General features: G+C 37.3%; 1 protein-coding gene across 5 annotated transcripts in view; it reads right to left on the bottom strand.

Annotated features, from left to right (window-relative positions):
- Window positions 1-3,052: 3,052 nt before the first annotated feature.
- The window catches only part of KITLG (KIT ligand), a 200,069-nt gene continuing 175,524 nt past the window's right edge, over window positions 3,053-27,597 (bottom strand). For 4 of the 5 annotated variants that reach the window (XM_064590809.1, XM_064590808.1, XM_064590807.1 and 1 more), the window contains one exon: window positions 18,422-18,680. In XM_064590809.1, the coding sequence (XP_064446879.1) occupies window positions 18,437-18,680 (244 nt within the window). In that variant the 3' untranslated portion in view covers window positions 18,422-18,436. Of the gene's footprint in view, window positions 3,899-18,421; window positions 18,681-27,597 lie in introns of those variants that run through there. The other variant, XM_064590810.1, reaches the window with a different exon arrangement.

Below are 27,597 nucleotides of genomic sequence, written 5' to 3'. Positions count from 1 at the left end.
TTACCTATTCTTTTTTTAATTTTATTTTTTTATTATTATGTTAATCACCATACAATACATCATTAGTTTTTGATGTAGTGTTTCATGATTTGTTGTTTCCATATAACACCCAGTGCTCCATTCAATACGTGCCCTCTTTAATACCCATCACCAGGCTAACCCATCCCCCCACCCCCTTCCCCTCTAGAACGCTCAGTTTGTTTCTCAGAGTCCATAGTCTCTCATGGTTCATCTCCCCCTCCGATTCCCCCCCTTCATTTTTCCCTTCCTGCTATCTTCTTCTTTTTATTTTTTTTTTAACATATAATGTATTATTTGTTTCAGAGGTACAGGTCTGTGATTCAACAGTCTTACACAATTCACAGCTCTCACCATAGCACATACCCTCCCCAATGCCTATTCTTTTGCAAATACCACAATGTTATGATTATTATAGCTTCCTGAAATGCAAATGTGATGTCTGGAGCTCCAGCAGCTCTCTTGGGCTATAAAGTGAGTTTTAAGATGCAAGCCACATTTTGTAGAGCAAAAAGATAAAAGGAGCCTGGGTGCCTAACACTGTGAAGCTTTCATATTTCCTTGGAAATCCCTGGATTTATTTTATATGAATGAGAAATAAACATATGTAAGTCACTGTTCTTGAGATCTCTATTTCTACCACAGAACCTCATCCTCTCTGGTACAAAGCACTATATCTGCTTATAATTACTTACAAGGTGGGACCTTTTGCTCGGATTTTGATTGGGACTGTATTGAGTCAATAGATTCAGTGACCAATTTGGGAAGAACTGACAACTTAGCAATATCCTGACAATATTGAAGATGCTTATGATATTTTGAAGTGTATTGCATTATCCACTATTTTATAGAGACCTGAGAATGGTACATAACATGCTTAAAGTCCACCAGTTAGTTATTGACAGTGCTAGGATTTAAACCTTGATTTGTCTAATTTGAATGTCTTTTATACTAAATTCTCTTACAAACAACAAATGAAAAGGAAGAAAAATACAAAACAAAACATTTTTGGGGCACCACTGTATGCTAGGCTTTTTGAAAAATGCCTTATATACATCTTTTCTCAACACTTCCCAAACCTCATTCATCTACCTTCAAAATTTTTGCCACTGGGACTAACATTTTGCCTAATTTTTTTTTTAAGGCAAAAGAACAAACAACTCTCAGCAATGTGCATGGAAGTTGAGTATATAAAAACCTTCTCTAACTGTACAAATCACATCTATTATTAAGACTTCTGAAGAGTTATTCTCAATGTTGTTTTTGAAGGTTTGAAATAGTCATAGGTATTTTCAAATGCTATGCCTGTAATTTGTGCTGTCTAAATTGGATTCCTATAGGCCTACCCATTTAACTCCAACTTATATAATAACTGGCATATTTCATGTATAAAACCACATTTTAAAATAAAAATGATTATAAATATACATATAATCATTAAAATTGAAAAGATTCCCATAAAAACTCAAATATACATGAGGTTACTAAACATCTCAATTTACCCAGAACTGGGGGATTTTCAGTGCTAAAATTGGGACAGTCCCAGATGAACCAGGAGTGTTGGTAACCCTACATGTGTATAATATATTTGAAGAAACATAGCATTCATTCAACCATTCAATTAGATATAATTATCCCTCTTCTTTTTTTTTAAAGATTTTATTTATTTGTTTGACAGAGAGAGACATAGCAAGAGAGGGAACACAAGCAGGGGGAGTGGGAGAGGGAGAAGCAGTCTTCCCGCCGAGCAGGGAGCCTGATGCGGGGCTCGATCCCAGAACCCTGGGATCATGACCTGAGCTGAAGGCAGACACTTAACAACTGAGGCACCCAGGCACCCCTAATTATTCCTCTTCTAAGATGAGAATCCAGGCACAGTGTATTGGGTGAAACAGTAACTATTAAATCAAATATTGAAATCCATTTGGCTGGCTTTAACATAGATTTTTTAAATACCACAATTTTCACGCAACACATTATCCTAGCAGGAAAATAATACTGAAAAATATTACAGCTAATTCAGACTCTAGCAAGAAAAATTTGGGTGCTCTAACCACACCTCATTTCTCTCAACTGGTTTAGGTAGGAAATTCACAGAGTGTCTTGCATCAACACAAGGACATGATCTGGGCTACCATTATGATGCCACCCTGTCTTCCTCTTTGCCTTCTGTTCCTTGTCTGTGCTGTCACTGCTGCCTTTTTCCCTTTTGGTCCCCTTCCTAAGCCACCATGGTCCCCTTCTAGTTAACCCCTACTCATGTGGTCCTCTCTCAATTGCTATGTGTTCTCATTATCTTGCAGAGATTTTGTTGGGAAATCATTTTATTTTGTGTGAAAGCTTCTCATTCAGAGTACTTATAGGAAAAGATGGAAAGGTCAGGGCCAAACAATAAAAGAAGCAGAAGTATTCATATTGCTGTAGACTAAATATCTGTCTCCCCCTACAAACTTTTATGTTGAAAGTAAGCTCAATGTGATGGTGTTAGGAAGTAGGGCCTTTGGGAGATAATTGGGTCATTGGGTGAAGCCTTCATGAATGGGATTAGGGAATTTGTGAGACCCCACAGAGCTATCTTGCCCCTTCTGCCATGTGAGGTTATAATGAGAAAGCACATCTATAAACCAGGAAGTGGGCTTTCACGAGACAACTGAATCTGCCAGAGCCTTGATCTTGGACTTCCCAGCCTCTAGAACTGTGAGAAAAAAATTTGGTTGTTTATAAGCCACCCAGTCTATGGTATTTCTGTTATAGCAACCTGAACAGACAAAGAAAATTATTTTTTTAATATTCTTTTTTTAAATTTAAATTCAATTAGCCAACACATAGTACATCATTAGTTTCTGATGTAGTGTTCAATGATTCATCAGTTTCATAGAACACCTAGTGCTCATCACATTGTGTGCCCTCCTTAATGCCCATCACCCAGTTACCCCATCCCTCCACCCACCTCCCCTTCTGTAACCCTCAGTTTGTTTCCCAGAGTCAAGAGTCTCTCATGGTTTTTTCCCTCTCTGATTTCTTCCCATTCAGTTTTCCCTCCCTTCCCCTATGATCCTCTGTTCTTATATTCCACATATGAGTGAAACCATATGATAATTGTCTTTCTCTGATTGACTTATTGCACTTAACATAATACCCTCCAGTTCCATCCATGTCAATGTAAATGGTAGGTATTCATCCTTTCTGATGGCTGAGTAATATTCCATTGTATATATGAACCACATCTTCTTATCCATTCTTCTGTTGAAGGACATCTCAACTCCTTCCACAGTTTAGCTATTGTGGACATTGCTGCTATGAACATTGGGGTGCATTTGCCCCTTTTTTCACTACATCTGTATCTTTGGGGTAAATACCCAGTAGTGCAATTGCTGGGCCATAGGGTAGCTCTATTTTTAACTTCTTGAGGAACCTCCGTGCTTTTCCAGAGTGGCTGTACCAGCTTGCATTCCCACCAACAGTGTAAGAGGGTTTCCCCTTTCTCCACATCCTCCACAACATTTGTTGTTTCCTGTCTTGTTAATTTTAGCCATTCTAACTGGTATAAAGTGGTATCTCATTGTGATTTTGATTTGAATTTCCCTGATGCCAAGCGATGTGGAGTATTTTTTTTTCATGTGTCTGTTGGCCATTTGTATGTCTTCTTTGGAGCAATATTTTCAAATCTTTTCTTCTCTCTCACTCAAACCAATGATCTTGAACAAAAGTGTCTTTTCAACTTTCTTGTCTAAGATAAATTCCACCCTTTCCATCCAAGATAATTCTTCATACACATGAACTTTCAGCAGATCCACTTCACTGGCTCTCCAGAGTTTGCAAGGTAATATGGTTATTAAGAACTTGAAATGCTGAGAATCCAAATTGAGATGTGCTGGAGCTGTAAAAGATACATAAGATTTTGAAGACTTGGTATGGAAAAAAGTGAAATCTCATTAAAATATTTTATATTTTATAGTCTTTTCGTTATGTTTAATGAAACATATTAAAATTTCACTTGTTCTTATTTTTTTAATGTGGCTATGAAAAACTTTAAAATGACATATATGACCCACATTTCTATTGGATAATTTGTTCTACAGTATTATGATACCCTTACATAGCTGGGGTTAGAGGACATATCTACTGGGAGAGAGCTTATCCATCTCTCCACCCAACCATATATCTAATCATCCATTCATCCATTTATTTAACATATACTTGCTAGGTTTTATAGATATAATGATGGGAAAGTAGACATTGCCATACTCTTCATGTATCATACAGTTTTAGTGAAGGAAAAATTCATTATTCTACCAGTTAACATATAATTAGGACCTATGTTAAGTTGGAAAGGTGTATGGTTATGAAAGTCACATAGAGGGAATGAGGTTTAGGCTGGGATGAGAGAGAAAGATCTCCCTAAGGGATTGGGCATTTGGCCTCACAGCCAAATAAACTAGGCCAGAGTATGATGAGAAGAGAAGAAAGATGATACCAGATAATCCTTTCAGTGCCTTGGAGCAGGATGACTTATAACACCAAAAGAGAACATGAAGCATTTCTCAAGCTGAGACTGAAGAGAGAGGAACAGGCTAAAACAAAAGCTCATAAGGAGATCAGTGGCCGAGGAAGAGAGCACATCAGCAGTGGCTCTTGCCAAGTTGTATTGACACATTAGAAGCTGATAGACAATTTTTTTTAGGGTAAGGAGCTCTGTAAATTTCCTTTTTTGTTGTTGTTATATTATTTGCTTTCGGTCTTTTAGCACCACTTATAGATTTGGAATTGTGGTGGCTTTTATGCCAGATCTATTTTTTTCCTTTGGAGTTTAATTGCAAAACTCTTTCTGACAAGGTTATTTTGATTTAGTCAGGTCAAAACAAGTAAGGCCATAAGAACATGGGGGGAAGAATACTCTGGAAATTACATGTAATCTTTCTCCTTCCTGCCTTGACAGCCAGATTGCAGTCCAACTGAAAGAACCAAAAACAACAACAGTGTTCTTAAGGGGAAGGGAGAGATTATTTTTGGTTATTCCTTTTCCATCAGAAGATTTTTCTATCTGAGCTATTTGCCCAAATCTTGGTGGACTAGGGGACTTTTTCTTTTTTTAAGAAGGCAGATTCTTTCTTTACTTGATCATCACTAAATATTGACAATGATTCTGACTATGATTGTGTTAATACATGCAAATGCATACTTAAATTATGAAGTGCATATAAAAGCTATTTCTGTGGTCCTTAATCAGTGAGGATCATAGCTTTCCACTCAAATGCTATCCACTCAAATGATAGAAAAGATCAAATCAAATTACTGTAGTCATAATATCTTTTTTTTTTAAATAGATGAGAAAAAAAAACCTCACAGTAAAGGATACTAAAGGCAACTTCCCATAGCTTTAAACTTTATTCACTTTAATGATAAATTATTCTGGGGAAAAGATCTATAAATAACCATGAAGCTGAGGAATGCATGGGAAATTAAAGTTAATGTAGAACGCACTGCTTTTTTTTTGGTTTTCAAATAAACTGCTGTCTGCTTTGTTTATTCAACAACACATGATTAACTGGTTTGGGATGTTACATAACAGAGGGGAGACTGATCTATTTTTTGATACTCTATGCAGATTATGTTCAAAGTATGTTTGAACATATGTGATACTGTGCTTTATAATAAGAAATATGTATTTGGTCTTCATCCTGTTTTGGCCCAAAGCTCCTAAAACCCTTGGAATTTCCTAAGTGATAGGAGTGATAAAGGTGTCTTGTTAATAAGGTGACTTGGACCTCACCTAAGGATGGGGGCTGGTTGCCAGGAGAACCAAAGATGTGATTAGAGGGTTGGAACTTCCAGTCTCACCCCCAACCTACTTTTAGCAATTATAATGGTACTTATCCAACAGTCTGAAATGGTACTCATCCAACAGTCTGAAAAACACCTGTTACACATTCTTCCTATCAGCTAAAGGAATTCATCTAGCTGTAAACTAGCTAATAGAGCCATATGTAATTTTTGATAATTAGTTATCTCCAAAAGTTATACATCCAAGGATTTCAAATATCCAGCCATGGACAAATGGACTGCTACCAAAATACTTTTCATCTCGTACTATATTGTCCCTTCTGGATGAGTATTTGATCATTTATCACATTAATTAGTAGAAAAGATCAAAAGAGGGTCCCATACATTCAACCACTTTTTACTGGTGCTCTGCTCTGTGCAAGGCTAAATGGCATTTGTCAAATGAAAATCCATCTCTTTTCCTAATTCTTGTGTACAGCCTAAAGGGCTACAAACTGAATTGTCTTAATTTTGTCACTTTGTTAAAGCTTCCATTGTCTTAAAAAAAAAAAAAAAGCCAGTTGAAGAAATAGATTCAACTGGAACAATCCACCCACATTTATTACTTTAAAAAGAGCTTTGCTAACACTTATATATATATTCTGATTTATTCTTTTCAGTTTTGGGCTTTTGCAGAGATGTAGCTTGAGACTATTTACAATACCGCCCATCTCATAGTAGTCCTGTGTTAAGTGGCAATTAGGTAGAATGTGTATTATATAAGAGAAGGTGATGTTATAGGAAATTTATCGGTTAAGATGATGCTGATTTTATATTTCATGAATTAGCATCCATTTTTAAGACTCCAAGTTTTTTCTAAACTTTCACATGTTTTCCTTCAGATTTCTAAGAAAAAAAAGTAAAGCTTTAACCAGTATGTGATATTTAAGCCTATTTGTAATATGTGTACTACGTTAAACATATGTTGTTCTCCAATTTAGTTTATTCCTTTGTCTTGTCTTTGTGCCTAATTGGATTTTAATATGACAAATGTAGTGGGAGGTTTTCTAATATTTCCTCAAATATATAGCTCTGCCTGGAAGTGCCCTTGAGAAACTTGGAAAGGTTTTTATTGACATTAAATACTTGAAGATAGTGATTAACATAATAATAATGTTTATACTCAACCATAATACTTTAACTTCTTCAAAAAACTCTTTTGGCCTGAGGAATTCTCCTACAATATCTGGTTTGCTTCTACTCTAAAACGAAAATCTTTCTCATAGCTAATAACTTTCCACAGCCAGAAAGCAGAGCTACCACACTTAATCTGCAAAGGAAAATTTAATTTAACACCTTATTTAACAATGCACAAGAAAGTAATAATCAATTTGGATCAATTATCAAGGTAAATTATCATTTACTCCCCAGTGGGTTCAGTTTATCAACTTCCTTCTTCAATGAACTGATTCCTAGGAAACCTTTTGGAATTTTTTTTTTTCCCCTAAGTTTGAGGTTTCTTTTTTTTTTTTTTAATTTTATTCTTATGTTAATCCCCACACATTACATCATTAGTTTTAGATGAAGTGTTCCATGATTCATTGTTTGTGCACAACACCCAGTGCTCCATGCAGAATGTGCCCTCCTCAATACCCACCACCAGGCTAACCCATCCTCCCACCCCCCTCCCCTCTAGAACCCTCAGTTTGTTTTTCAGAGTCTATCGTCTCTCATGGTTCGTCTACCCCTCCGATTTCCCCTGCTTCATTCTTCCCCTCCCGCTACCTTCTTCTTCTTCTTCTTTTTTTTTCCTTAACATATATTGCATTATTTGTTTCAGAGGTACAGATCTGAGATTAAACAGTTTTGCACAATTCACAGCGCTTACCAGAGCACACACCCTCCCCAGTGTCCATCACCCAGGCACCCCATCCCTCCCACCCCACCCCCCACTCCAACAAACCTATTTGTTTCCTGCGATTAAGAATTCCTCATATCAGTGAGATCATATGATACATGTCTTTCTCTGTTTGACTTATTTCACTCAACATAATACCCTCCAGTTCCATCCACGTCGTTGCAAATGGCAAGATCTCATTTCCTTTCGATGGCTGCATAATATTCCATTGTATATATATATACCACCTCTTCTTTATCCATTCATCTGTCGATGGACATCTTGGCTCTTTCCACAGTTTGGCTATTGTGGGCATTGCTGCTATAAACATCGGGGTGCACGTAGCCCTTCGGATCCCTACTTTTGTATCTTTGGGGTAAATACCCAGTAGTGCAATTGCTCGATCATATGGTAGCTCTATTTTCAACTTTTTGAGGAACCTCCATACAGTTTTCCAGAGTGGCTGCACCAGCTTGCATTCCCACCAACAGTGTAGGAGGGTTCCCCTTTCTCCGCATCCCCGCCAACATCTGTCGTTTCCTGACTTGTTAATTTTAGCCATTCTGACTGGTGTGACATGGTATCTCATTGAGGTTTTGATTTGGATTTCCCTGATGCTGAGCGATATTGAGCACTTTTTCATGTGTCTGTTGGCCATTTGGATTTTTATTAATGACACTGACATCCATGGAAAAGGAAGTATTTGTGATTAAGTAAACCTTTGAGCCAAGGTCAATAGTAAATGATTCTCTGTTTTATTCCATTTTTGGCTTAATTTATCAGAATTCTATTAAAATGAATTATAATAGCCCCCCAAATTGCATTCCCTTTGCCTGGGAACTCAGATTACAGATCCATTTGCATTTATCTGTTGACATTCCACATATACTCCTTTTCTTCTTCTGTATTTTCTAAATGATCTCATCAATACTCATTGCTGTAAATATGACCTCTGGTCAGAAATCTTTTTTTTTTTTTTTTAAGATTTTACTTTTAAGTAATCTCTACATCCAACATGAGGCTCGAACCCACAACCTGGAGATCAAGAATCACACGCTGCACCAACTGAGCCACCCAGGCACCCCTCTAGGGAGAAATCTCGTTTGAGCTCTAAACTAGTATGTTTAAATGTCATCCTGATATTTGAACACTAAGTTTCATAAGGCTCTTAAACTTAACATGTCCAAGCCAAATCTTCTTTTCCCCACCTCCACGTGCTCCAATTCCTATCCAAATCCAACTTTCCCAGTGAATGGCACTATTTGTCATTAGGCAAGTGAAAAAATGGGCATTATCTTCTTCACACTCCACTTGCCCAACTCTGGCACTAAGACCTTTACCAACCCTGATCACTTTTATCTCCAAAGTATATATTCTGTCTTCCTGACCACCACACTAGTCCACACCATTATCGCCTCTTGATTAGAGCACCACCTGTGTCACAGTTTGTACTGTGAGAAGGCCAACTTACTTGCCTCCTTTATCTTCCTCATTTCCACTCCTCTCACTGCAAATAGAATGACCATTTAGGAGCCTTTCTCTAATCACATCACCTCTCTCCCCTTAAGATCCTTCAAAAACCTCTTACTGGGCTTAGAATAAAGACCAAAATACTGAGCATGATCTGCAAAGCCCTGCAAAATTCAGGCTCTGCCTATTTTCCAACTACATCTCTTGTTGCTGTGCCCATTATTCACTATTTTCCAGTTACATTGGCCTTTGCTGAATTCTGCAACATGACAAGCTCTTTTTGCTCCCTCATGGCTCTTGCTTCTACTTGTACAACTTTCCCCTTCCCACTTCCCATTGCTGGTGCCTCACTTAGATATCCATGGATGCCATCTCTTGTTCTAAAATAGATCTTCTTTCTTATTCTCTCCCATGATGGCATCCTCTTTTCCTTCAAAGAAACAATATATTTACTATTTAATCATTATTCCTTTTCCTTCCTTAAACCCTATGTTCTATGAAAGTGGGAGACAAGGCTGATTTCTTTACAGCTATATATCCAGCACCAAATAGCATGCCTAATACATAGAAGGACTCAGTATTTTTAAATGAATAAAGGAATGAATATCCAGATCAAAAAAAAAAAAAAAAGGTAAAATCTTATTCCATGGAATCAAGTGTGTCAGGGATGCCATTTCTTTTTCTTTTTCTTTTTCTCTTTCTTTCTTTCTTTCTCTGGTCTATTGAAATGTGTATCTTTATTTAGGGTTTTATGGATTAATCCAGGGGTGGTGATAACATGTAAGAAAAGTTAACAAATGAAAAATACTCATAAAAAATGAGAATTATACTGGAAAGAATCTTAAGAGATAAGGATCTAACAGTCTAGGATTCTAAGTCAGGAAGGAACAACTTTGGAGGCAGAATGTCAAAGGTAGTTTGAGGGCAGAGACCTCATCTTCCTTGTTTGTTTAGTATTTGTATTTTTTTTTAACTATTTATTTATTTACTTGAGAGAGAGAGTGAAGGAGAGGGGCAGAGGGAGAGGAAGAGGGAGTCTTAAACAGACTCCGAGTTGAGCACTGATGCAGGGCTTGATCTCATGATCCTGAGATCACGACCTGGGTTGAAACCAGGAGTTGGACCCTTAACCGGCTGTGCCACCCAGGTTCCTTGTTTTTGTTTTTGGATAATTATGTAACGTGATAGAGGTGCTAATTATTCCTACAATGACAATCCCATTACAATATATAAGTGTAACAAATTAACATGCTATACACCTTAAGTTTATACAATATTATATGTAGAAAATATTTTAATTAAAAAGGAAACAAAACAAGTGGCCCCTTCTTGAGCAAAGCAATCACATTTGCTTCTATTGAATAAAATCTGTTGCTGAGATCTCAACTCTTAGGAAACTCAAACTCCTATATTGTTGAAAGGAGTAGTCTCCTATCTCTAGAAACACATGGAGATCTTTGAAGTTCATGCAGTACCCATAAAAATAGGGGAAGTACCTTTATCATCTGTTCTTAATTACAGTTGTCTTTACTGTCATGCCTGCACTGCCCCTTGAAGAGAGGCTGCTCTGCTGCTCTCAGGCTAAGCTTGAGCAAAGGAATCTTTGCTGATTCTATGAGCCTCAGTGTCGAGGGTCCAGCTTTTTCATGGACTTCTAGCAATTGCTTTTTGAAAATTTGTCTTTTCCTGGGGCAGGACCTGGATCACTCTTTCTCTTTGTCATCATATTCTGAGCTCTGGACTTTGGCTATAATTAAAATTTGGGTCCAAATTTCTTTTTCTATCCTTAAATTAAAAAATCTGGTACAGATTTTTATTCATTATCAGTGAACAATCTCCATTGTAGAAGGGGAATTCAGAGAGGCAAAATCAGCAGCCAACCACTCTCAAGGCCAACCGTGTCATGCAGTGACCTTTGGACCCTACCACCCCTGGAGCTTTAAATATATCTACTGAAAAGTTTCTGTGAGTGTACTTCTCAGCACCACAACCAGAAAACACTAGAGATCAGCACCCCAACAAGATGACAGCTGTAGTTTTAAAAAACAAAACCCGAACAAGCTCCAGAAGTGAGAACACAGCACAATGTGTAACAGTACCTGGATAGGGTTTGTTAATTTATGATATTAAAAAGACAACAAATTATTATTGTAAATGATGGGCCCAATTCTATGGAACTGGAGTTATTGACATTTTGCTATACCGTTAATAGAAACATAAACATTTAGAGTCTACCACAAATAATATATGATGGAGATCTGATATAACCTTCTATTCCAATTCCACCAAGGGATTTTGTGGGAACACTTAGAGAATTCCTTTATGCAAACTCTCTCTCTCTCTGTCTCCTCTCTCTTTCTCTCTCCCTCTCTCCACCTCTCCCCCCAAATTCTATAGACCCTTTTCTTTGTGCCCCATGCCATTATATATTTAAATTATTTCCTTATAACAAGATCCTCAAAATGCATAAAATTTTTTAAATAAGAGGACTCATCAATTGGTTATTTCAATTTTTTTCTACAAAATACATTTCTGTTTTAGAATACTTGCAAAATACTGAAAGATAGAAAAAATTAAATAGTCCTACAATAACAATAACCAAATATCATCAAATCCTTATTATAATGGCTTAATATGCTCAAGTCTTCAAAATGCTTTCTGCAATTACGTATTTGCCAGGAATGATCCTGTCATCTGAATATGCAGAGATTTACTGCTTTCTGACCCTTGCTCCACACACTCTGGCTCTTGTCTCTGTTTTTCACTGATCCTGAGGTAGTAGGTTGGATTGTATCTCAACTCCTTTTGGAAGAAAGACTAACTCTCAGTTTGATTCCCACCAACAAAATGCTATCTGTTGGAGAACATCAAAGATGTCTTCTTTGTACTTTGTGGCTGATTTTTTTAAATGCTGCCTCTGACTACAATTACTGCATGACTTTTTAAACATTTTATCTCCACTCTCATGTAGACTGACACTTAAAGTATAGAAATGATATTCTTAATAAAGTAGAGGCAATTTTATATATCAGCATGCATAGTAAGTGGCTAAAAGTCATGGTTCTATGACTCTGAGTGGTTCTGATATTGCCATCTACTTCTGACCTCAAATGACTTATGTGTGTAGCATGAGTGAGAAAGACATCCTTATTGTGTAAGCCACAGAGTCAGGGAATTTTTATTACTGCACTGTAACCTAGATTTTCCTAATTGATATAACTACCCTGCCACTGAAATCTTCAAGCGCGTAAGTGTGGAGTGCCAAGTCCCAGGAGAGAGCTGCTACTAAGGTTATCTTTCTTTATCTTATGAAATCCTCTGGAAGTTTCATGCCTGCATGCCAATGTTAACTTGAGAACATTGAACTTGGCATGGCAACTGCCTACTCACCCCTAGCTCTTTGGACACAGCAAAAAATAAAATGCCCTAAAACCTGATGTATCAGCAGCATTCTTCCCTCTAAGGGACCGTATGAAGGAACTGGGAGGGAAGGGGTAGAGTAGGACTAGGATTCCCCCTGGCATATCTGGCTTATATTCAATCAAACAGGAGAAAATGCATATTCAATGATACAAAGTACAAACCGTCACAGGATGGAGATGTTACATAAAAACACTGTTACATAAAAGTACAGTTGCAACACTTTATCTGGAAATGAATAAATCAAATTATAAATTGAAAGGAAAGAATAAGAGGTGTTATTTTTTAAAGTACAGGATCTTAGGGAAATGAAAATATTTTTTAAATTTTTCAAACATCAGGACAGCAGAAACTCTATTATGATTTGTTGGATATTTGGGAGAGCTATGTAGAACCCAATGTGGAATTTAAAACTATTATATGTTTTCCCTAGATAGACCATTTAGAAAAGAAATTCTCATGACTCATAAATCATTAAAGGCTTTTATTTTCTCCTGTAAATAGTGTTTTCCTGAAAACCTACAAGATGCCCAGAATTTTACCAATTGCCTTTGAAATAAAAACTTTTTTTATAGAAGCAAAAATTTAGAAATATTTCATTTAATTTTTTTATTTAAATTCAAGTCAGTTAACATCTAGTGTAGTATTGGTTTCAGGAGTAAAGTTTAGTGATTCATCATTTACATATAACACCCAGTGCTCATCCCAACAAGTGCCCTCCTTAATGCCCATCACCCATTTAGTGAATCCCTCCACCCTTCTTCCCTCCAGCAACACTCTATTTGTTCTCTATAGTTAAGAGTGTCTTATGGTTTGCCTCCCTCTCTGTTTTTATCCCATTTTATTTTTCCTTCCCTTCCACTATGTTCATCTGTTTTGCTTCTTAAATTCCACATATGAGTGAAATAATATGGTATTTATCTTTCTCTGACTGACTTATTTCGCTTAGCATAATACACTCTAGTTCCATCCACGTTGTTGCAAACAGCAAGATTTCATTCTTTTTGATGGCTGACTTGTATGCTGACAGTACATCCAAGATCTGAATACTTTTGGTGAAACATGACCAGATACTTGTATCTTGGTACACCAAATACATTTTTAAGATTGAGATATCTTAGAGCCTTTGTTGAAAGTACATATTATGGAAATATACATTTGGCAGTTACTTTGAAAATTTCATTTTGACACAGTTTTAATCTTATTGAACAGTATATGGTGTGATTTCCATGGCTCTTATCCTAAATATTACTACTGTCTGAATTTGTTTTCAAAGACAAATGCAGTGTTTTTAATTTTCACCAGGCTTTAAGCTAGAGAAACTGTAATTATAGTCTGTGTAACTAGCTCAGAGATAGTCTGTAAAGCATTTTCATAAATTGATGATCTTTTACTAACGTGTTTATTCATTAGGTTACAGTGACTATATTTTTACAAAATTCTTCTTGAATTTCTTAAGGATTTAAACTGTGTCTATATTTTTCTGTCATTTCCTTTTAGTTTCCATGGACTTCTTAAGCATTTCACTTAGCAAGGTCTGAAACTTACCCTTCAGAAAATAAAGTTAAAATAACATTGCTCCAGAGACACTGATCCAATCTCTTAGTTCTGTAGCTTTAACCTTTTATGTCCTTGTATGCCTTTCATAGTGAAATTGAATGCAGCAGGATTTCCACAAGATGCAGATGATAATGCACGTGTGTGTTTGAATATGTTCTGGGAGCAGTTTTTCTAAGATGTATTTATATAATGCCCCAGAGTCTGTCCTTAGGATACTAAGAGATTAAACTACACCTTTTGAGGATGTAACTATTTGTAAGCAAATATATTATACAATTGACATTTTACAGTCCAACATTTTATAACAGCTAAACAGTGATAAAACCACTGTGCCTATTCAGCAAAGGATAGGTAAACTGACATATGTTTAGAAATCTTCAAGGAGTCTGTTACTGGATGGTACCACAATCCCAATAGAGACAATTGAAGTTTCATTGCAACTATTTGTGTAAATTACTCTCGATCTGAGACCTTTTTAATATGCCTTTGTTGTGCCATTGTTCTTAATGAGAAAACTACTTAAAGTATATTCATAGATGTATTCATAACTGCTACAAAAATAGAAAAAATAGATCAATTAGTTGATTGTATCTCTGTTGACACATTTCAACCTAATAACTTATAAAGTATTAGGGATTTGTTAAGCTTGTCAAAGTGATAAAGTAGATATGTTTACTTATTCTGGGAGCTGGTTGTTTTTAATTTCACTTTTAATAAAGTCAGCATAAGGAAGAAATTGTCAGTGAGGCTGTTTTTTTTCTATTTCACACAATGGAATAAAACACAAAATTGTCTAGTTTCTGTTGTATAGAACTTTCAAGCATTAGCTTTTAAATTAAGCTAGACATGATTAGATGCCTGATGTGAGCATTTTGCAAGAGTCAAAAAATTGGGGTTCTAGCCTTGATTCTGTCACAAGCTAGTTGTCTGAATGGGAGCATCTCTCACTCAATCTATCTGAGGCTGTTTCAATATTTATAAAAGGAGTTGGCTGAGGGGCGCCTGGGTGGCTCTGTTGGTTAAGTGTCTGCCTTTGGCTTAGGTCATGATCCCAGGGTTCTGGATCAAGCCCCTCATTGGGTTCCCTACATAACAGGGCAGGGAGCCTTCTCCCTCTGCCTCTGCTGCTCCCCCTGCTTGTGCTTTCTCTCTCTCTCTGTTAAATAAATTTAAAAAAAATCTTAAAAAAATAAAAGAAAAGGAAGCTGGCTGGATCAGGGGCTGTAAGGTTTGCTCCAGCTTTGCGTTCTTTAGTCCATAATACTGCTTTCTTTTTTAAGTTGCTCATATGAGTTCTTAAAGTCCTTAAACATAAAATTTGTTTTATTTAATAAAGTTGGTTTCTTAAAAAAATCATTCAACAATTTTAATTCTAGATGTATGCTTCTCAGTCTAAGCATGGGAAGACGTTATATACCATGATTACTGCCTCTAATGACTCAGTTTATACTTCCTTTACCCGCGTGCCAGTCATTAGCCTGTCTGCTCTTAGCTCCCTTCCTCCTCCTCCCACTCGGATCTGCATTTTAGGGTTCGAAATTAGCAATCTGTGTTTCCAGGCTCCCTTACGGCAGCAGCCATGGAGGATAAGATGCCCATACCTCCCTTCAAGAGAGGACTTGCCACAGGGAGTTTCGGAAGCTGAGTGCCTGCAGGATGTGCTTCAGTCTTGGAGTCTTTCCTGAAGCTCTGTGACCTTCTGAGGTCCCTACTACCCAGTGCTCTGATCTGCCTCTCCTTTCATAGGAGGTTGTTAGAGATAACGTTAATTTGAGGTCATGTTAGCCCTGGGTTTGAAGGCTTTCCCTGCTACTCCAATGCCTCCTCCCCTTTATCATCCATAGGTGTTAGCTCCAATAAATCTCTTGCACATCTAATTCCATCTTGACATCTACTTCCCAGAGAACATAAACTTACACATTGGTCAATTACTTTTGATTCCCTTCAGCCAATGGGATAGACTGGAGAGCAGCCAGAGGGAGGAAGGAAGACAGCACTGGGGTATGTGTCCCCATCTCTCCACCAGGGGGGGCATCCCTGTTGTGGCTACATTTCCTCCATGGTGCCAGCCCCTGCCACGTGGCTCCGCTTTCTGTGGGTCTCAGTTCCTGTCAAACTCACTGGTTTCTAGGCCAGGTATACCACCTGCTCCCATCAGCTTCAGGAGTAATAGTAGCTTTCTGTTATTTTTAACATCTTGGTTGCCTCACCATTCTCTATCCCCAAAATCACCATCTGGTAAAAGGTAATTACCAAGTACTGTCCTTTGCAGAATACTTTGGTATCTTCCTATTGCCTCTCTGAGATCTGGGTCACTGAGGGAATGTTCATTCCCTAGTTCTCCAATAGTTTCCTTTCAGACTGCTTCTGGAAATTGGCTTTTTTGAGCCTTGCATCCTTGCTCTTCTGGTAATAGATTGCCTCCCTATTTTGTTCTAGAAATTGTTCCTTCTTTTCCTAATTGTGCCCCAAATTAAGGCATGTCCTACTTTCCTCTCCAGCAATGGGGTTCAGGCATGAAACCCAGTGTCAGTCAATCAGAATCCTTTTTCTGGAATGACCAGGGATGCTGGCGAGAGAGGAATCTTTTTTTGAACTGTGTCCCTGAAAGACTATGCAACCCTATACCTGCTGGGGGCCATTTTGTGGAAGATACCTGTCTGAGTGGAGCCAACATCAAAGGAGACCAACCTAAAAGATAGAGACCTTGTAACGTTTTTAAAAGCTTTCAGGAGGCGCCTGGGTGGTGCAGTCAGTTAAGTGTCTGACTCAGTTTCGGCTCAGGTAGTGATCTCAGGGTAGTGAGATCAAGCCCAGTGTTGGGCTCTGCACTTAGCATGGAGTCTGCTTAAGACTCTCTCCCTCTGTCCCCTCCCCCCATTCTCTCTCTCTCTCTCTTTCTCTCTCAAATAAATAAATCTTTAAAAAAATGCTTTTGGATAAATGTGGGAATATAGCACGGTTATGCAAAGTACAACCCAAAAGAAAAAACTACCAAACTGTAAAAGTCTTTCTCTTCCAGCTTCCTGAAAGGGAGTTTTGAATAGAGGGGCACTGGTAGGAGAGGGAGGTTGTTGGAGATAAAGTTAATTTGGGGTCACAGGCACAGAAAAGGAGGGAATGTCTGGGTGCCTGGATGATTGCTGACAAGTAAGGGAACTTTGAAAACACAACACCAGCAGAAGTTGACTTATCTCCACATTTTCCTTTCTGAGCTTCTGGCCCTTTCTGCCGCTTATGATGTGTGCAACATCCTTTTTATTACAATGTGGCATAACTCTAACTCTTTGAAGTCTGAGCCCTTTACTATCTGCTACCACCAGGGCTGCCATCTGTGACTAAGCTCTCTGGCTGCCTTGGGATTTTTCTGGACCAGGTGTCATAAATTAGAGCAAAGGAGCTTGCTGAAGATTAAACTGTTTATTCATAAAACAGTAACATTTTTTGTGGTAGGAAATAAAACCACTTTAAATGCCGATGAGTGAATGGTTGAAAATAACAATCTAAACAATCATCCATGTTTTCCTTAATTTTGAACGAATTGCTTTAGTATAGGTTTTCCTTAATGCTGTAGTTATATGGGTTAATGTTGTTGAATAGCTTACTCCATGCCATGAATGGATAGGTTTCTGAGAGGATCTCAGCATCAGCTGGGACTTAAGAGCTGTAATTTTTTTTATTAGGTTATATAAACTTTACTTAGGCTAAGAATATTTTCTTTTTTCTGCTCTCAGCTTCTGGGTCAGAATAACTAGGCTGGCCGCTCACTTTGACCCTGCTTTAATATTTTGCATGAATCCCTCATGAATTGCTATCCTGTCTTAGCCCTGGTCAGAGCACTTAACATTTGTGCTACCAAGTGAAGTTCTGTTTGAATCAGCTAGAGCTTTTAAAAGGAACCATGTTTATTGGCATGCTCTTACATATTCATAGTATATCATATAATTAATGATTAAAATAAGTTAAATATGTTATTTAACTATAGGTTAATTAAGTTTATAAGCTATTAATGGTAGTCAACTATAAATAATTATTCTTATAAGCAGCATGATTCTGTTAATTATTTCAGAATTTCGACCGACTCTGACTTCTCTGACACCTCAAGAATGAGTAGATTGAATCTTAAAGGGTATTTCTAGGCTCGAATGATGGGTGTGTGGATATTCAACCCAGTATAGTTTGTTTGTCTATACATATGTTTTTATGCTTTATAGTTTCTAATAGTACTGTATTTGATAATAAAAATTGCAAGATATGTATTCTTATGTAGACTGATCTTCTTTCTCTTCCAGTACAATTCTCTTTCTCTTACTGTGTTGGTGGGGGGTAGAATGGGAAATAGGTTCTTATTTCCCACTTGGCTATCTGACGGAGGAGGAGCCTATGAATATTCGCACACAGAATATCTTTGTTTTGTGAAATGCATTTCTCAGTGTCTGTCTCCTTGGTTGATTGGGAGCTCCGCAAATGCTGGGATTGCCTCTGGCCTCTTCTGTGGTATAGTCCCAGTGCCAGGACAATACTTGGCTCGGTGTAGCTGCCCAAAACCTGCCTGAAGAAAGAAGTATAGAATTTGGCCATGAACATAACATTGAATAAATGCATTCCTCAAACTTTTTACTCAAAATTCAAAACCTAGAATTGCTTCTTGCTTTCTCTATGGACTTTGGATAAGTTCATCTCTGACTCATTTTTCTCATTGTATCATCTTCTTTAATAAGGTCCTGAAGATCAAACATAATTGGGTAAAATAGCAAGCACGGTATTGCCATCTAGTAAGTCCTCAATGGTTACCATATTGGATATCTTTTGCAGCACTGAGCAAATATCAAAACGTAAAAAGCTAAAATGTTTCTGCTGATTTTTTTTTTCCCCTATCAAATGGGATCTTTGGCCACTCTCCCATGGCGTAGCTGCACTGCAGAATTCAGTTGTACGGGAAGGACTGAGGACAAAATGGCTCTCGAGCTCAATTATGTCTAAACAAAAGGGGGGATATAATTTAGCAGCGTATGAAAAGGTAGTAGAAGGAAAAGCAGTTAATAAACCCCTTGGCTATAGTGCTCAAAGCAAAGAAGTGGGATTTGCTGTGCCCATGTGAGAACACACCAAGGGGCAGCCGGATCACACCTTTTCCCATGTTTCACATAAGGTCACAATAAACTTACCACATCCATGAGCTATTATAACAATATGTCAAGGCAGTTTTAGACTTAATGGTAGAATGCACATTCTGGTGCAAGGGAGATAAACTTTGAGCTGGGCAGAAATGAATGTCCTTTCCAGTTGAGAAGAAGCAGGAGGCACCGAATCCTCAACTGTCATCAGAGCAAAGTAAAACAGTACCCAGATGTTTGGGGATTCCTTTGGCACTGACTTGTAATGGGGTGTAGGAAAATAATGCCAAACACATCCTGCTATAATTGTGCCAGCCAGAGGGAAAATCTAGCCTAATTTTAGGTGTGTTCTTTTATAAAATCAGCCCCACCTTTTCCAGCTTACTTTTTTGCAACTTTGGAATTAATTGGTATCCCCTAGATCTGCTTGACAGAAGAAAAAAATAAAGTGTAAAAGTTAAATGAATTAATCCAGCAGCTAAAACTTCATGGTGGAGCGATGTGATTTTTATGAGAGTATGGAGTATTTAGCCCATTTGTTGCAAAAGTCATTTTGTGATTGCCTATTGCCTCTTCACGTTCCACCCCCTGCCAACAATCCTTTCTCTAATCTCGACTCCCTCTGGTTATAACTAAACATAGAATCAAATTCCCTTCCCTTCCTCTTCTCCCCCGTTTTCTATAAACATTTATTGAGCACTATATAGTTGGGACTCCACTAACAGCTTTTAATAAATTATCTCATATTCTTCGTGATAAACTTAGGAGGTAGATAATATTATATTTCCCCACGGAACAAAAAACAGCTACTAGAAAATAAGACTTAGGAGAAGGGAAAAATTTGTTCAAGGCCACACAAGTAGGAGGGGTAGAGCTGAGCTGAGCTGAGCTTCACCGTCACTTTATCTCCAGATTAAACACTGAGCAATGCTATCTATCAGTTGTGCGCAAAGAGAACCAAAATAGCAAGATAAATGTTTTTTTTATGTGTGTAAAATGTGTGAGTAGTCTCATTAATCCCAGAAGCCTGCATCACATATTTTGCCAAATGTGCATTTTTACAGCAAGTCGGAGGATGTTTGAGCATTTTAATATGAAAGGATGCAAACTTCCCTTTCCAAAACACCTCACTGCAAGACAGTTTGATTTGATGTAACATGCCTTAGTTTTCTACATTTGATTTGCAAAATGTTACTCTCTGATGGTTTTATAGGTCTCTAGGCAAGTACTGAAGTGATGAAGTATGCAGAGAGCTTCAATATGTAATTAAGAATACCTTCATGAGGCCTGGAAGGTAATCTTCTTTGCTGTATTTTTACCACTTGCATTGAAAGAATAGATTTGGCATTGCTTAGCAAAAGACTCTTTTTGTTTTGTCTGCTAATGCCTGTGTTCTCAGTACTGTTTGAAAGAGTTTACCTTAGCGCAGAAAAAAAATCACACGCTGAAATTTTTATTAAACCGACATACCAGTGAAACTCGGATGTTTAAGCAGACTGTCCAGACATGAAATAAACATAAGTAATCTTTCATTTCTTATTTATCCAATATTTCAGGTTATGTGGGATGAATATATGTATATGAAAACATAAATATTACCTTAGAAAATTTTAACTACTTTTTGGACTGGTGACAACAAAATTATGCTTATTGTACCCTTTGGTTACAATTTTAAGTGGCATTAAATACTACCTTGTAGATCTCAATCTCTATAGCTCAGGACAAGTGTAATCACCTTGATTCTTCCCTAGCAGGAAGGTATTATAGGCACTGCTCTGTGTCTTTATTGATAATACTGTTTGCTGCATGTTTCCAAAGACTTTCTTGCGGCTTTGCCCTGTGTTAGAAGCAAGTTCCAGCAACCCCAGTTATGTAAATGACGCCACAATTATATAATGTTCTTTTGTTTTTCAACAAAGCAGAACATCTTTATACTACAGATGAATTCTCTAGGGAAATTTAAGATTGCACAGTTTAAAACTTTTTAAAAACTAGAACCTCAAAAAGGATTGCAGGAATGTTCAAAATAATGAACGAAGTTTTTCTCCCTACTTTTATAATTTCACCTGATACTTGGTTCTTGCATTTTAATGATGTATTAACACTATGGAACTATAATGTGGACTTAATGGTGCAGATACGTGTATGTGTGTAACAGGAGCTTGCTTCTAAATGAGGTACTAGTGCGTGTTTCTTGACACCTATATGTCTCTGGCCCCAATTATTCTCTCTTCCATTGGCACATAAAATTCTTAATTTGTCCAAATGAGTCAGTAGATCTGGGAATTTGTGTAAGTAAAGGTGTGTACAAATTGCTCTGGGGGAAAATGTCAGTTTCCTATGTCAGAACAAATTGCATTGAACATGCACAGGACTGTGGAGAGAGCAGAGGCTCCATAGTCAGACGCACTTTGGTTCAACCACACCTTTTGCCAGTCATTAGCTACATTACCTTGAGCCTCAGTTTCCTCATTTAAAATGGGGATGACAATCTCTGTTAAATAGAAGTCATATGAAGATGCGTTTGAAATGAAGTAAAAATTAAAGCAGGTCCAGAGATAAAATCAGCTGCTGCTCCTCAAGCCTGTTATTATGAGTCGTGGACCAGGCACTGTATCAAGTGCTTTACATACACTCTTTCAAAGCTCTCAATGCCATTTACACAAGGCAAATGATCCTTGGGGAAATAAAAATTGTCCAAAGTAGCACCACTAATAAGTGGTAACATGGGATTTTGAAGCCAGATCTTAGTGACACCAAAACTTGGGCTCTTGATGTCTCTATGAAACCTCTGGTATAGTACTTAGGAAAGAGTATATGCTCAATAAGAGTAGATACTTCTGTCTATGTGCATATTTTCCTAGAAGTAAAGATTTTTTCTCTGTTCGTTACCTCACGGTAGCTAGATTGTAGGATTCAAATGTCTCACATTGCTGTGTGACCCAGGCTAAAGTCATCGTTTCTTATTTTTTATCCTAAATTTCTTTATTATCCTAAATTCCTAAATATTCTTCAAATATTTCTTCAAGTATTTTTGATATGAGAAAATTGACAGAGTTATCAGAGTTCTTCAACTTTTCAGTTAATAGTGAACACAGAGAAGCAATAATGAGAATCTGGCCTCAATGTCACTGGGAACCTTTGTGTTTCTGAGCTTTCCAAGGTAAGTACTTATATTTAAATCTCTTTAGGGACACCTGGGTGGCTCAATCAGTTAAAGATCTGCCTTCTGCTCGGGTCATGATCCCAGGGTTCTGGGATCAAGCCCCGCATTGAGCTCCTTGCTCGGCGGGGAGCCTGCTTCTCCCTCTGCCTGCAGCTCCCCCTGCTTGTGCTTGCTCTCTCTGACAAATATATAAATAAAATCGTACAAAAAAATGAAAAAACTGACATTAAAAAATATAAATAAATCTCTTTAAATTTTTTGTTACTTTTAATAAGGTGTTTGAAAAGCTCTAAGAGAAAAAAGACAAAATATGGGAAAGTTTTTGTTGATTGGTTTTTCAAAACCTCTAGGTAAAATAATTGAGTAAATAAGTATTTTAGCATAAAAATCTTAGTAAATAGTTTTTCCTCCCATAAAAATATAATTAATAAATATTTTAAAATCAGTAATTAAAAGGAATGTCAAATTATTTGCCTTTCTGAAGCACCCTCCTGTCTCAGCACATATGCAAAAATTCCTGCTGGAACCGTCAGCCAGTTTTCTGTGTCTGTGATGTTCAGAGAAGTCTAGGACAGATAGGTTAACTCTGAGAGTCATGGATGTAGAGATGAAAATCCAAGCCATGAAGTTGGCAGAGTTATATTAATCAGAGAGTAGAGTAATGAGTAGTGTTTAAAACAGCTTTGTGGAGCTCCTCTAGCTTATGTTCAAGGAAATGAGAATGAAATTGACTAGGGGACTAAGAAGGTGGAAGGAGGGATTTCCCAGAAGATTATTAAGGAGGAGCATGTATATATTTTTAAGATTTATTTATTTGTTTTAGAGGGGAGGGGAGGGGCAGAGGGAGAGGGAGAGAATCCCAAGCAGACTCCCCGCTGAAGGCGGAGCCCAGTGCAGGACTCCCATCTCAAAACCTGAGATCATGACCTGAGCCGAAACCAAGAGTCTGACACTTAACTGACTGAGCCACCCAGGCGCCCCAAGGGAAGAGAATATTTTAGAAACAAAGGAATGGCCAATTGAATGCTACTAAGAAGTTAAGTAAGATGAGGACAAAATGTTACTAAATTTAGCACTAGATAGATAATTGGATAAGGAGACCTTGTGTCTCAGTTTGCCCTGGAGTGTCCTAATTGAAGCCTGCTATCCCAATGAAAGTGTTTCCTAGTCATTGATAACTCTTGCAATAGTCATTTCTTTTTTTTTTTTTTTAAGATTTTATTTATTTATTTGACAGAGAGATAGCGAGAGCAGGAACACAAGCAGGGGGAGTGGGAGAGGGAGAAGCGGGCTCCCCGCTGAGGAGGGAGCTCGATCTGACCTGAGCCAAAGGCAGACGCTTAATGACTAAGCCACCCAGGCGCCCCTAGCAACAGTCATTTCAATAGAGTGGTAGGAGCAGAAATCAAATTTGAATGGATTAAGCAATGTGTAGGAGGTGAGGAAATGGAGACATTAAGGGGAGATAATTTCTTGAAAGAAGTGTGACTATAAAAGAAAGAGAGTAGGACCATGGATGGAACGAAATGTGAGGTCAAAGGATTTTTTTCTTAAGGTGGGAGAGACTGGAATATGTCTCATGGGAATATCTGTCAGGCAGGGCAGGAGATATCAAAGAGAGAAAAGTGAGAAGGGGTACTTAAACGGACAAATCTTCTAAAAAGGTGGCAGAGGGTAGGATCCAGAACACGGAAGGCAGGTGGGCCGTAAAAGGGAGGAGGGGGACCTCAACTACTGCAACCATAAGGGCAGAGGGGGTAAGAATGCAACTGCTAGTAGACAGGGATGTTTGCAGTGGGAAGTTAAGGTCATTTCAATCTACTGATGCATTTTCTCTGAAGGAGGGGAGAATGTTTGCTGAGAATGAGGGACTGAGGTGGAGGTGTTATGGACTCAGGAGGGTAGAGAAAATGTGAAAAGCTGTGTGTATAATGTGGTGGTGAGGGTTAAATAAAATCCTGCAACAGAATTGCTTGACAGTATTCAGGGGGCAGTGGAGGTACGTGACCATTATAATGATACCCTTTGTGCAGTTTGCTCCAGGGGCACCCAGTTGCCCAGTGTCCAGCACAGAAAGGCAGGTGTATCATTTCATACAGAAATAAAGATAAGGTTTTGTCAAATAGATGTAATAAAAGAACTGAGGAACAAAGAAGACATGAGAATTGGTGATAATATGAAATGAGAAACCATGAAAACTAAACTGATTGGGGATACATGAATCCAGGAGATAGGGAGAAAATACAGAAGACAAATAGCTTTCCACCACTAAGGTCGTGGTAGAAAGAGTTGGACCAGCAAGCTGAAGACTGGAGGTTGCGGTCAGAATCTGAGCTGTTTGAATAAGTGATTTTGAAAGTAAAAGTGGATCAATTATCAACAAAAACATACATCTACCTGTTCTTTTAGGATAAATGTTAAGTGGACACCCCACTTTCTAATCTCTATCCTACATCTTAAGAACTCATATGTAACTTATTTCTGTATATTAATTTTGTATCCTGTGACTTTACTGAGTTCATTTACCAGTTCTAGTCATTTTTTGGTTGAGTCTTTAGGATTTTCTATATATGTATCATGTCATCTACAAATAGTGACAGTTTTACTTTTTCCTTACCAATTTGGATGCCTTTTATTTGTTTTCCGTGCCTAATTGCGCTGGCTAACATTTCCAGTAATATATTGAATAAAACTGGTGAGAGTGGAGATCCTTGTCTTGTTACTGATCTTGGAAGAGAAGCTCTCAGTTTTTCACTGTGAGTATGATGTTAGTTGTGCATTTTCATTTTTCCTATATGGCCTTTATTATGTTGAGGTTTTGTTTCCTCTAATCCTACTCTATTGAGAGTTTTTATCATAAATGGATGCTATACTTTGTCAAATGTTTTTTTTTTTATATCTATAGAAGATCACATGGTTTTTATCCTTTCTCTTGTTGTGTGATGTATCACATTGCTTTTGCTAATATTGAACCACCGTTGCATCCCTGGAATAAATCCTACTTGATTGTGGTGAATTATTGCTCTAGTGTATTGTTAGATTTGGTTTGCTAATACTTTGTTGAGAATTTTTGTATCCATGTTCATTAGGGATATTGACCTATCATTTTCTTTTCTTTTTTTAAGATTTTTTAAAAATTTATTTGACAGAGAGAGAGTGAGCACAAGCAGGGGGAGCTGCAGGCAAAGGGAGAGGGAGAAGCAGGCTTCCTGCTGAGCAGGGAGCCCAATGCGGGGCTCGATCCCAGGACCCCGGGATCATGATCTGAGCTGAAGGCAGATGCTTAACTGACTGAGCCACCCAGGTGCCCCTTGATTACTATAGCTTTGTAATTTAGTTTGAAATCAGGAAGTATGATACCTCCAGAATCGCTTTGACTATTTGGGGTCTTTTGTGTTTCTATATGAATTTTAAAATTGTTTTTTCTTATTCTGTGAAAAATGCCATTTGAATTTTGATAGGGGTTACATTGAATCTGTAGATCACTTTGGGTAGAATGGAAATCTGAGCAATATTAATTCTTTCAGTCCAGGAACATAGGATATATTTCCATTTATCTGAGTCTTCAATTTCTTTCATCAATGCCTTATAGTGTGCAACATACAGATCTTTCACTTTTTTGGTTAAATTTATTCCTAAGTATTTTATTCTTTTTTTGGATGCAATTATAAATAGGACTGTTTTCTTAATTTTTCTTGTAGTTCATTTTTAGTGTATAGAAACACAACTGATTTTCATATGCTGATTTTGTATTCTGCAACTCTACTGAATTCATTTAGTAGTTCTGACAACTTTTGGTGGAATCTTTAGCGTTTTCTGTATATAATATGTTATCTGCAAACAGAGACAATTTTACTTCTTCTTTTCTGATTTGAATGCTGTTTATTCCTTTTCCTTGCCTCATTTCTTGGGCTAGGACTTCCAGTACTAGGTTAAATATAAGTGTCAAAAGTGGGTTCCTGGTCTTATTCTTGATTTTAGAGGAAAAGCTTTCAGCTTTTCACCATTGAGTATAATGGTTGCTGTGAGCCTGTCATATATGGCCTTACTACCTTGAGGTATATTCCCTCTATATCCACTTTGTTGAGAATTTTTATCATAAATGGATGCTCAATTTTGTCAAATACTTTTACATTTACTGTGATGATTATATAGTTTTTATCCTTCTGTTCATGTGGTAAATCACATTATTTGTGTATGTTGAACCAATCTTGCATCCCAGAGATAAATCCCACTTGATCATGGTGTATGATACTGTGATTTCCTGTTGAATTCTGTTTGATAGTATTTTGTTGATGAATTTTGGATCTCTGTTCATCAGGTATATTGGCCTGTGATTTTCTATATTTAATATATTTTTCTCTTTGTAGTGTCCCTATCTGGCTTTGATATCAGGGTATTGCTGCTCTTTTAAAATGAGTGTAAAGTATTCCCTCCTTCAAATTTTTGGAAGAGTTTGAGAAAGACTGGTATTAACGTTTCTCTAAATATTTGGTAGAATTCTCCTGTAACACCATCTGGTCCTGAGATTTTTGTTGTTGTTGGGAATTTTTCTATTACTGATTCAATCTCCTTACTTGTTGTTATTGGTCTTTGTTTAGATTTTCAATTTCTTCATGATTCACTCATGAATCATGTCAACAACATTCGTATGTTGTGTTTTGTATATTTTTTGGTAGGTTGTATCTAAGAATTTATTCATTTCTTCTAGGTTGTCCAATTTTTTTGGCATATAATTATTCGTAGTAAACTCCTATGATCCTTTGTATTTCTGGGGTATCAGTTATATTGTCTCTTTCATTTACAATTTTGAGTCTCCTCTCTTTAATTAGTTTAGCTAAAGGTTTGTCAGTTTTGTTTACTTTTACAAAAAAACAGCTCTTAGTTTTGTCGATCTCTTCGATTTTTCTGGTCTGTATTTTACTTATTTCTGCTCTACCCTTTATTATCTTTTGCCTTCTGCTAACTTTGGGCTTAGGTTGTTCTTTTTCTAGTTCCTTGAGGTGTGAAGTTACTTGAGATCCTTTCTTTTCTTTCTTTTACTATGAACATTTATTGCTATAAACTTCCCTCTTGGAACTGATTTTGCCTATCCTATACTTTTTTGCATGCTGTGTTTCTTTTTTGTCTCAAGATATTTTTTCAATTTCCTTTTTGATTTTTTTATTTGATCCATTGGTTTTTCA

The sequence above is a fragment of the Mirounga angustirostris genome, unplaced genomic scaffold (assembly GCF_029215605.1).
Source record: "Mirounga angustirostris isolate CCGP_5_RB_7025 unplaced genomic scaffold, mMirAng1.0.hap1 SCAF_5, whole genome shotgun sequence".
In the NCBI taxonomy this organism is placed as follows: domain Eukaryota; kingdom Metazoa; phylum Chordata; class Mammalia; order Carnivora; family Phocidae; genus Mirounga; species Mirounga angustirostris.
This window is presented reverse-complemented; position numbering and strand designations above follow the sequence as displayed.